At 52.3% G+C, this 11,358-nt stretch overlaps 1 protein-coding gene across 1 annotated transcript; it reads right to left on the reverse strand.

Annotated features, from left to right (window-relative positions):
• Positions 1-337: 337 nt before the first annotated feature.
• LOC139592581 (ras association domain-containing protein 6-like) lies at positions 338-10,847 on the reverse strand. The gene is made up of 6 exons (XM_071432680.1): positions 10,777-10,847; positions 6,100-6,178; positions 5,587-5,738; positions 1,399-1,490; positions 794-978; positions 338-689 (listed from the first exon to the last, which is right to left on the reverse strand). The coding sequence occupies exons 1-6, from the start codon at positions 10,845-10,847 to the stop codon at positions 486-488; spliced, it is 783 nt and encodes a 260-aa protein (XP_071288781.1). The 3' UTR covers positions 338-485.
• Between the last annotated feature and the right edge of the window lie 511 nt (positions 10,848-11,358).

The following is an 11,358-nucleotide window of genomic DNA, read 5'->3' on the forward strand; positions in this document are numbered from 1 at the left end:
TGGAGATAGTCATAGAAACAGGTACTTTCAGGTGCTCCCTGTGTTATTCTCTGTGTTTGGGATGACTGGGTGAAGAGGGATTGGGGATTTTGTCCTTACTGCTAGTTGTGACTTAGATTATTACTCAATGTTATCAGCGTAGTCCTTCTGATTAGCACCAGTGGCTTTTCATTGTACAGCTTAGAATGTTGGTGCATGATAAAAAGGGACTGACTCACTATTTGCATTATTTCAAGGAATACCCATTTAGGGGTGTGGGATTCATATTTGTTTAGATCTCCTGCCCTTCAGCCTGATATTATGCAACTTGGAGCTCAGGCAACATCACATGGAGGCGGGAGGACTGGGTGCAGCCTGTGTCATTACCTGGGATGGTCAGCTGGAAAGATTCTAGCAGCAACTCGGGGCTGTCTGCGGGAGGGCAGCACCGCCAGGGTTAAAATTGTCCATCTGGGTTTTTTTACACTCCGCTCCATGCACTGTCCTCACCCAGCTATTCCACATCTTTCCCGCAGTGCTGGAGGGAGTGCACATGGGAATGAACGCTTCCAGAACACGGCCACGCTTCCTCCTGCCAGCAGACTTACCTTAAACTTCCGAAGCAACTGCTCTATCACTTGTCTGGTCCTCATCTGGCTGTTGATTCTTATTTTGGTTTCTGACCCAAAAGCCGGAGTGAAAACTGATGTCTGGGAACAAGAACAGCAACACCACGGCCTGAGCCTGAGGCACACCTCACTTGGGCAGGGCTCCCTGCCCCTCAGGTGACAAAGCCAAGCCTAAAATTTCCTACCTCGTGGTTGTAGAAGTGGCCATTGATGGAGAACCTGTGAGTTTCTACTTCTGTCCTGGTGATGGTGGGGAGCTTGGTCCTCCTGCGCACGGCCGCGGCATCGCTGCTGCTGCGGGGCAGGGTGGCACAGTCGAGCTCCTGCTCCCTCCTGGACCTGAGAGTGTGACTTTCATAGCATGGATAACCTGGACAGAAGAGAACCACACGTCCTGTGCAGCTGCCAGCACCCCCAGAGGAGGGAGGCTCTCAGTGAAGGGCTTCATTTACTGTTTACTATTTATTATTTTTGGGGTGGTGGAGCGGGAAAGGAACAAGGCAGAGGCATACGATGAGGAATAGGCTGCTTGCAGGGCTTGCAGTTTGCTGATTTGCTCCCTTGGGAATGATTTCTTGGATGAAAGCACAGCTCATCGCCACTGGCTGTTCACCAAGTCACCTGCACAGCCCTAAGCAGCCCTAGGTGGGTGTTTCCCCAGCTTGCAGGGCATGTGACACACAGCAGAGAGATTTCCCTTGGCTGGCAGGGAAGGGCTGATGTGTGAGAGGCCTCTTGCACTGTCACAGAATACAGAATTTTTGGTTAACCTGAGAGCACCAACACTAACTTTGCTCGAGGTCTGGCTGCTCCTCAGTAGATTTCAGTGTATCCCCACTGATGTGATGGAGGTCATCAAACTCTCCCCAGCAAGTCATTCCCCTGAAAGACAAACACGGAGGTACCATTGACTGCTCCTCAGTAACTCCTCAGTGACTGCAGTTTATCCTGTGGCCAGGGGTCATGTCATACATTCCTATCCCTGCTCAACATACAGACTTCAGCATGGTCATTTTAGTTTAAGTCATAACAAAATCATATTAAAATATGGTATGACCAGGGATCCCAAATGTAACACATCCAATGTAAAACCTGTTGAACATCAACCAAGACACAACCTAAACAACTTGCAGTAATTCCTGATCTGTTTTACAGCAACATCCTGGATTAATTACACTCAGACTACCAGGCAGGCACACAAAACACACATATTGTTGTTTAATAGTTACAGAAGAGTTACACAGGTTACACTTGTGCTGTCCAAACCAGCTGTGTATGAGAGCAGGAAGTTCCATCCAGCCTTTCAGATGTCAATATTTCCATAAATCATTGCCTAAACTCTTCAGCATAAGGTCTTCATCCAGTTACTGCTCTGACTGAGAATAAACCAATTTGTAGTGCAATATTAAAAATGAATTTCACATGTATATGTTTATATAAATATATATATAAAAAAAGTTTCATGTGCAATTGCTGCTTCCCTGGAAGAAGTGCCCAGGATGGAGCTATTTAATGCTGTGAGGGGATCGGGGCCCCAAAGATACAATTCTGGCAACATCCTGGCAGCTCTGTGGGGAAATAAGGGTGACACTGGCCATCAGCAGAGGCTTCAGACGTGACAATAAAACAAACCTTGGGCATCCCGAGGCTTTCCCTGCTTTCACTCACGTGGCAGCGTTTGGTTTTGGCATTTTTGTTCCCTCTTCTTTTAGCCATTTCCATCCCAGGTAGGACCTTCCCCGAATGGAAATAAAGATTAAATATTTTGACGGGATTTTGAAAAACAGAAGTTTTGCCATTGGAGAGTGCGATGTGCGGGAAAATTGAGGGAGAGGAAGGAGGGGATCAGATCTCGCCTGGCAGCTGTCAGATGAGCCCCACCTTATTGGTGGCAGGGAAAAAGCCGCTGTTTGAAACCCCCTAAGCTCCCAAGGCACGAAGGGCAGGAAATGCTGAAGGCAGAGCTGGGAGCGCACGGTCAGTGCCACCTCCTAGGCCAGGGGCGCTCGTGGAGCCGCCCGAGGACGGGCACGTGGAGGAACACACAGGCGGCCGCTCTGGCTTCCAGAACACCGGGGGCACCCGCAAAACACCGCTGCTGCCGCCGTTCTCCCGGCAGAGCCCCGGCTCTCCGCGAGCGGGCTCGGGGCACCGTGCGCGGATCCCCGGCGGGGGCGCCGCGCTCGCACCGCGCTCCGTGTCCGCCAGAGGGCGCCCTGCGGGGCCCCGGGCCCGATCCAGATCCCGATGCCGCCTCGATCCTCCCGACGAGGGAGAGGCGGCACAGCCCGGGACCCCTCGGCAGACCCCGGCAGGACCCGAACGCCCCATCCCGGCTCCGGCTGTGGGCTCCATCGCCCGCTTACGGTCAACCTCGTCCCGGCATCGTAGCAGGAGCGGGCATCGAGTCCAGGCTGGGCTTTGCCCAGTCCTCAGCCCAGTCTCAAGCCCAGTCCGGCCGAGAGCCGCAACCCTCCCGCCGGGGCAGAGGCAGCCCCGCCCCGCGAGCGGGCACCGGCAGGACTCGGTCTCACAGCCCCGTCCCCAGTCGCGGCCCCGCCGCAGCGCTCCGGGCTCCGAGCGGTCCCCGCTACACGGGGCCGGGGCTCACACAGCGCCGAGCGAGGGTCCCGGGACAGCGGTACGGGGGGGCGGGGCCACAGAGTGCGGGCACGGGATGCGCCAGCGGGACCGCGACGGCGGCCGGAGGTCCGGATGCCGAGCACTGCTGGGGTCTGCCGAGGTCCCGGGCGGTGCCGCCTCTCCTCCGTCGGGAGGATGGAGGCGGCAGCGGGCCCGGGATCGGTTTCGGGCCCGGGATGGCCGCGGGCACGGGGCGCTGCCGGGTGCGGGATCGCGGCCGTTTCCGTGTGGGGCCGAGACCCCGCAGGGCGCCCTCTGGCGGACACGGAGCGCGGTGCGAGCGCGGCGCCTCCGCGTGGCCGCGGTGCAGGGGGCGGGGCCGGACGGCACAGGGGGCGGGACTAGCTCAGGTGTGCAGGGCGGGCCCAGCTCAGGTGTGCGGAGCCCCAGGGCGGCTGCGCGGGGCGGGGCCGAGGTGATTTAGGCCCCGGAAATCGCCTCGACCGGCATTTGCTCACTCAGTGCACGGTGCGGACGTGAGCTCCCTGTGCGGGCTCCGCAGGTAAGGCGCGGAGGCTTCGGCCTCCCCTTCAGTCCCTCTCTCTACCCCTCTTTCCTTCTCCGCGTATTCCCTTTCTTTCTCCCCCTCCCCTCTCGCCCTGAAACGCTCCTTTCCTCTCCTCCCAAACCCAACACCCCCCCCCCCCCCCCCCCCCCCCCCACCCCACTCCTTCCTGTCCGGTCCCTTCCCCGCTACTCCCTTCTATTCCTCCTCTCTTCACCGTTGCTCTTCTCTCCCCTCGGCCTTGCTTCCCTCCTCATTCCGACCCCTCTCCCTCCCCGTCCTCACCTCCCCCATCTCTCCTGTCTCCCCGTCCTCCCCTCTCCTCCTTTCCTCGCAGCCGCGGGGCTCGGGGTGCCGGGCAATAATAAAGCCCTGAGGGCCGGAGCCCGGCGCCCCTGCCCTCGCTGGGACCCCCACACGGGGCCGGACCCGCTCTGCGGGTGCCCCCATTGCAGTCCAACACACCGCCCGACACCGCCGGGGCTCCGGCTTTCCCAACATCACACTGGGGGGGTCCTGGGGTGGGGGGGGAAGTGTGGGTAGATTAGGCTGGACCCCCTCCTCCTAAGGGGGGAGTTGGGAGGGGCCCCCTCTGGAGGAGAGGGTCCCCGGGGGAGGGGGCGGGGGCCTGGGGGGGTAACCCCGCCTCCAGGCCCCGCCCTCTCCCCGGACCCCTCCTGCGGACGGGGTCCCGCCCCGGGGCCCGGACGGAGGGAGGGGGGGTGGGGGAAGCAGAGGGAGGCACGTCACTCTGCAGCGTGAACACACAATAAAAAGAAAAAAAGACTCGCCAGACACACGACCGTCCCCTGGGGTCCTGCACCCTCCCCCGCGCTCCGGTCCAGAGGAGAGGGATCCCCGGGCGGGGGTCGGGGCGGGACCCAGCCCGCAGGAGGGGTCCAGGAGAGAGGACGGGGCCTGGGGGGGGTGGTGGAGGTGGGTAACTCCCCCTCCAGGCCTCGCCCTCTCCCCCGGTCCCCTCCTGCGGAGGGGGCCCTCCGCGACCCCCCCCGGGACCCCTTCCTAATGAGGGGGCCCCCGTAACTCGGACCCCCCTCCCCGGACCCCTTCCTAATAAGAAAATTAGAAAAATAAACTCTGCAATACTCAATTTATCAGGGAGTCATTCAGGGTGAACATTGGCTCTGCCTCTGTATTACAAGATTCAGCATCAGCTCATCAAATTCACCAACCAAGGCTGGGGAAACAGTGTTCAAAACAAAGGAAAAGTACAATGAGTACCTGTATCAGCTGAGCACAACACACTGGGATATAAAATGTCATTTTATGGAGCAGCTGGTCTGTGAGTATTTTAAGGGGTTTTTAGACCAAATTTTGCACAGACAAAGCCAGTATCCATTGCCTGACTTGAACTTCACCTGAGCAGCAATGGTTGCAGACCTGTAAGCTGGGACAGACAATCCCTCAGCACTTACCCACCAGATTCTGGCTTCATGCTCCAGTGTGTGCACTAACACGAGACCTCTCAGGGGCTGCCAGTATCAGGTGCACATGGAAACACAGGGGGATTGTTTGGCTCTTTTCCTATACATTTATATACATCAATTTCCCAGTCCTTGTATAGGAATTGTCAGTTCCCATGAAAAAGAGCAGCCTCCTTCCAGCTCCTCAGCCTGAGGGCCAAACAAAGGTGCTACAAACACACACTGTCCTGCCCAGCAGAGACTGTTCAAAGGCTCTGCTGTCCAGTGACCACCACGGCCTTTGGGGAATCTGGGATATCCAGGGCAGCCAGCCACAGCCACTCACTGAAGGCACAACACGAGCCATCTTGCAATGCTAGCCTCCCTAGGGAAGTCCATCCATTACCTTTTACTGGGGAAAAAGCCCACATTCTCTGTTGACTTCAGGGTTACAAAAGAGAGTATCTGCTTCTCATCCTGAGTCTTTAATCTGATAGGATGCCGCACGCCCCAGAATATCGACAGGATTCCTTCAATGAAGGGGGTGCTTCCTTCTTGCTGGAGAAAAACAGGGAAATAGTCAGTGCTGCATAATAATGGAGTAAAAATAATCAACTAATAATAATCTGTCTACCCTCAAAGTAACAGGACTACAATGAAATTACTGAGGCTGACACAGCCCTGGAACAGATTACCTGGAGAATGTGTAACCTCAGTTTTGAGCAATTTCCAAAACAGCCAAAGCTGCAGGCTGACCTGATCAGTTCAGGAAACCAGTTCTGGTTTATTACATTAGATGGAACCTGTCGTGCAATAACAACACCACAGCGAGTGGAGCTGGAGTCCAGTGCTGTGAGGAGAAGAGAGCACTAATTTGTGATGTCCAGATTAGTGGAGTTTCTCACCCCTAAATCCTTACCTGATTACATGTCAGTTGCAGATTCTCTTGATCTGAATAGTAAGAGTTATAATTCTTCAGAAGAGAATTGAGCTGCTCTCTAGAATAAAGATCACAATGAAAAAAAAAATTTAACATCACTGTAAAATGTGGCAGGGTAACACCCCATAACTGCACCCTTGTATAGGTTTATTAATGATCCATACATCATTTTCTGAGAGAAAAGTTTTGCCAGGCTACTGGGTTGCTCATAAGTTGCTCCTTTAAAGACCCAGAGGAAATTAATTAGTCAGCCTCACATGATGTTAATAACACTGCCCCAGCATAGCTCGTACTTTGCACCTCTGTAGCAGTCATGAGGGGGAAGCAAACAGAACAACATCCACATGCACCAGTGCTGCAGGTTGCTTTAACTAGGCTGCACTTGGTTTTCCCTGCATGCTGGCTTCCATTTAGTCCTCATAATCCTGCAGATACTTTTCCTATCTCCAAACATCTACAGGATGTCTAACATTTCTATTTCTCTCTGCCTGAAACAAAACAGCTTTGCACCATGTCTTTGCTGAGAGGAGAAAGGAAGGAGATGAGGACAACCTCTGCCAAGAACGAGGAGCCACAGAGACAAAGCCAGCTGCAGCTCAGGCTATGGAGGGCTGAGCAATGACAGAATTATTGAAATGCATTTAGAGGCCATGAGAATGAAACACTGTTCCCCACACCATTTAAAGACGGCTCAGACTGTAATTCAAGCAAGCAATTCCCAGCAGCAGAGGTGGTTAACCATGGGGAACAACTGCATGGAAGTGTACAAATCCTTCCTTGTGGACTAAGGATTACAATGGTTTCATGTCCTGCCTCGCAGTGAGGTGTGAGGACACTGAGTTTGTTTCCAAATACTGCCTGTTATTTCCATGTTTGTGGGAGCTGTTGGAACAGCAGGCCCATAGATGGAACACACAGCACCTGCAAACTCTGCAGCACACGTTCCTCAGAGAGCTGCTGGAGCTGTTCACAACTCATGTACCTTCAGAAATACTATTACAACTCCTCCACCAGTTTTAAATAAAGAAGTGCCTCAGAGACCTGACAGCCCAGCATGGGGACAGGCCCCAGGAATGTGGCTTTCCCCTGGGCCCAGGTGTGCACACACCAGAGAGGAACCAGGGACAGCCAGGGGGGCAGGTACACATCCAGGCTGTGCCTGGGGGAGAGGGCCGTGCAGAGATGAACATGGAGAGCTTTCCCTGGCACACCTATCCCTCTCTCTCCACTTAATAAACAGGACAGTGTCCTGTTGCTTCAGAGAGCCTTTTCCCATGGTGAGAAGGGAAAAGATCAACTGGGCTTTTACCTAGCAGGTAACATGAGGACAGGGGCTGCAGCACTAAACTCAGGGTTCATTGCATTCCCTGCTAATTCTGTGGATGTAAATTATTTATTTTACATTATTGCAATCCCACATACAAAAAATATTTTTAACTACCTTTATCAACTGGATTCTAAACAAGGATTCTCAACATTAACTTACTTCATTCTTTAATCCTCAGAATACTGGTGGCAAAAGCCCTTCCTTGCACTGGGTTGAGACAGCTCATTCCAGGTTCTTTGTGTCTCTGTGAGGGACCACATTCAGGCCATCCCACCAAAAGGGAATGCAAGGAGGTTTGGATGTGAATCAGAAGCAAGCCCAGCTCTGATCACAGAACTGGCTACAGACAAGCAAGATGAAGCACGCCTTGGCCTCGTACACAGGCAAGCTCCAGATGCAGCTCAGGATTACCAGGCAAGTAGGAGACAGATCTGCAGTTCTGTCTGACAGACCTGCAGTTTTGTGACAGACCTGCTGATCCTGCTCCAGAGGTGCTTCAAACTCAAGTCTCTGCACTTCACAGCATTTGGCAATCACTTTATTGACAGCTGTTATCTCACAGGTTTTTTCCAAGTAGGAAGTTGGGAAGGTGAGCTTCCTGAAGATGGATTAGAAATACTTAAGGACTTGGGGCACACTCTGAGACTCACCTATTACTCTTAGTCTATGTTGACTGCAAAGGCAAATAAAATCATAGACTAACAGCAGTTAGTGGTCTGGTAAGGGTAATCTCTGAAACAGGTTCTGTTTCTCAGAGCAAGCCCTCAAGATTTCCACAGAGTTTCTTGCCTTGTCTAGAAAAACTTGCCATTACCTTCCTCAGAAGTTTGCATAAGTAGATCTTTCAGGTTTCAGCCTTGCATTACTGCAACCAACAGTGACAAACCACACAAGCAATTAGAAAAGCCCTGAGGGAGAGATTACCAGCAGCTCACTCTGACTTGTTTGTCCTTTGTAGTAGAAACATAAGAGAAAAAAAACCATTTTCCTTCTTTTTGCCCCAGAAGGGAATACGTGCACCAGCCTAGTTCCAGGAGTGGCCTTACTGTAACACATCTTCCTCCTGCCCTAACCTAGAGACAGATGCCATCTCTGCTGAGTTTGGTGTCTGGAAAATCAGCAGCTGTTGTGACAACAGCCAAACACAGCCATTAACAGAAACCAAAGCCAAGTAACTGGCAGAACAACTCAGCCCAAAAACATAACATGCTCTGCAGATTCACCACTTTATCCAGTAGCAAAAGCAGGATACAAAGGAGCTGCAAGGTCAGGTGCCCCAGTGGTGAACCACAACAGAGCCCAGGCTGCTCTCTGGAAACACCAACTCAGGACAGCTCACCTGTGCTCTCTCCTGCCCAAGCCCTACACACAATCCCTGAATATTTATGGCAGTTTTGCTGGAGAGGTGTTGTGGTTTGTTCTATGTTTGTTCAGTTTTCCCCCATTGTTGTGTTAAATGGTTCTGCCCGAAGTTTCCAGCAAGTGTCAATCCCTGTACCCCTCCCACGTTGTCCTGGTTACCCCAATGTATCTCGTTTGTTCCCCTCCCCTGGCTGCCTGCCTGTCATCCAGCACCCCTGCCTCTTTTTCCAGAAGCTTCTGGCTGGGGTGTTGGGTGATTGGATCAGGGGCCAGGGCCCCACCTGCAACTGTATCCCATTGGTTGTTTGCTGTCGTCAATCTTCAATGTATCTTTTGTACCCCTCTTCTGATTTGTTGTTCCCAACCCCGCCTATTCCCTATAAAACCTGAGGTTTTTCCCTGCCTCAGGGCTCAGACTTCAGCTCCCCGACCCATCGCCACCCCTTCCCATAAAACCTCCTTCCCTCAGAAGATCTGAGTCGCCCTTTCTTCAAGCGCCCTGCAGCTTTGGAGTTTCTACCCGCGGCCACTTGCCCCGAAGCATACCATCGCTTGAGCACAGGGTCTGGGTTTCGTGCCTGGGCAGTGCTCGATCGGCTGGAGGTTGGCTGGACACTGCTTCCCTAGCCTGGGCATTCTTCATCATCCGGCCACTGCTCCAGAGAGGCAGCAGTTCAGCCAGCCAAATCATCCCACGAGCTTTGGTCAGCTTGCCCCATCAGCAAGATTGCAGGATAGAACTGGAAGAGAAGCAGTGTAACAGCAGATTCAAGGCAGAGATGAGGGATGACAGTCTGGAAATTGCATTGGAAGCAAGCCTGAGTGCATATGGAATGTCAGTTGTTCTTGAAACACTTATTTCCCTTGATGCAAGGTGAAGAAAATTTAAACCATGGCTGTCATGCAGAAAGGTCTCAACTGGGATGCACATTTCACCACAAGAACAGGCAAGTACGTAGAGGAATAAAGCCCCAGAGACTCTGGTTCACCTGATACATTTCCAAAGGCTTCTGCATGCCAAGTTCACACACATGAATTACCTCTGACACAAAAGCACTGCATCCCAAATTAACAGCAGCATAAAGGGAACAACTCTTGAAGAGAAAGGGAATGATGCATCTGCTGCCTGTGTGCCCTGGGCAAAGCCCTGACAGCCTTCCTTGGAAAGGGAGAAACCAGCATTGCCCAGGCCACACAGGAAAGCATCAGGAGTCAGGAGTTGTGCTCTCCTGCAGCAAAATAAATTCCATTGCAGACCCATCCCTGGCTGAGTCCACAGGTAGTTTCTTTCCCATGGGAGGACTAAGAGCCATGGGAATGAAGAGAGGAGAGAGAAGAGAGGCTCTTTCCAGCTCCTGCGCTCTTGTCACCAGGCAAAAAACAATTCCCTAAGAAAGGGGATGGAGCTAAAGGCCAGGTGGCTCAGAGTTTGGGGCAGCAGTAGGAAAAATTCCTCCCAGGGAGACTGAACTATGGAAAAGCATCCCACAAATGACAGTTAGACTGCAATTCTGAGCTTTTTGTACAAGTAGGTGAAAGAGACACTTCCTCTGACCACAGCAGAGAGCTAGCAGCCTAAAAGTCTTTCTGAACAGACACCCTGCCATCCAGGGCTGCCAAACCCCAGGCTGCAGACAAGCTGAGCTCAATTCTGGAACTTAGGGTCAATTCCAACAGATCTCCAGGACAAGAACGCCTTCTTCCCTAACTCGTAATTTTATTTCAGAATCCTCTAGAAGGGCTGCTCTCCTTAAGGAACAAATCCCACAGACCCTAAGGCTTAATGCTCTGTTCTTTTGATTCCATGTGAAGGCCAGCTCTGCTCTGTAGACAGCTTAAGCTAAGTGGTAGGGATTGCTGTGGCTACAGACTCAGCTGTCTACAGGATCCCCTGTCAAGGAATATATGTGGAATCACTTGAAAGAAAGCAGCAAACTCATTAAATATTCAGGGCTTTAATAATTTACCTGGTTATGAACTTCTCTTCATTGATAAAAACAGAAGGCAGATGCTGTGCCTTCATAGTCACTTTCTTCATTTACTCAGAAGAGATGAATCTAAGCAAAAGGTGAAAAAAAAGTAAACGCATCCACTACTGCTACTACAAAGGATGGAATAGTAATCAAGCACAAAGCTTTACTTGGCTAAGTGACACAGGCTGGGACAATCAAGCTGAGGGCTCACTACACCATATTTTGACTACTTCATACTTAGCCTTAATACCCAAGTATTTCCCACTCCTAGTAAAAAAAGCCATAAGCCATTCCCATCAAGTGTATAACAGCACCTTAAATCCCAAGCACTACATCTACCAGGACTTTCTCAAGCAGTTTTAGGATTTGTTCAACTCCAGGATTATGCTGGAGTTGTTAGCAGTCTGAGACAGCAGCCCAGCTACTGGCCAGGATCCACGCATCCACTATGGCCAGAGCGTGACCGCTGTGACTCTGCCAAGCATCCCATCCAGATTCCTAAAACTAGGCAAGGGAAGGAGTGGTGATGGTCAGCAGTGTCCTGCAGCACACCAAGGAAGCAAGGGGAATAGCAAA

This window comes from Agelaius tricolor, unplaced genomic scaffold (genome assembly GCF_023055355.1).
Source record: "Agelaius tricolor isolate 1412-34295 unplaced genomic scaffold, bAgeTri1.0.p SCAF_8, whole genome shotgun sequence".
NCBI classification, from domain to species: Eukaryota; Metazoa; Chordata; class Aves; order Passeriformes; family Icteridae; genus Agelaius; species Agelaius tricolor.

Bases quoted from the DNA above. Each gene is read 5' to 3' on its own strand.
- LOC139592581 (XM_071432680.1), bottom strand. From the start codon at position 10,847: ATGAAGAAAGTGACTATGAAGGCACAGCATCTGCCTTCTGTTTTTATC. The intron at 6,179-10,776 runs GTAAATTATTAA...TCTTTATTCTAG, and splicing joins GAAGAGAAGTTCATAACCAG to AGAGCAGCTCAATTCTCTTC. The intron at 690-793 runs GTAGGAAATTTT...TCTTGTTCCCAG, and splicing joins GCCACTTCTACAACCACGAG to ACATCAGTTTTCACTCCGGC.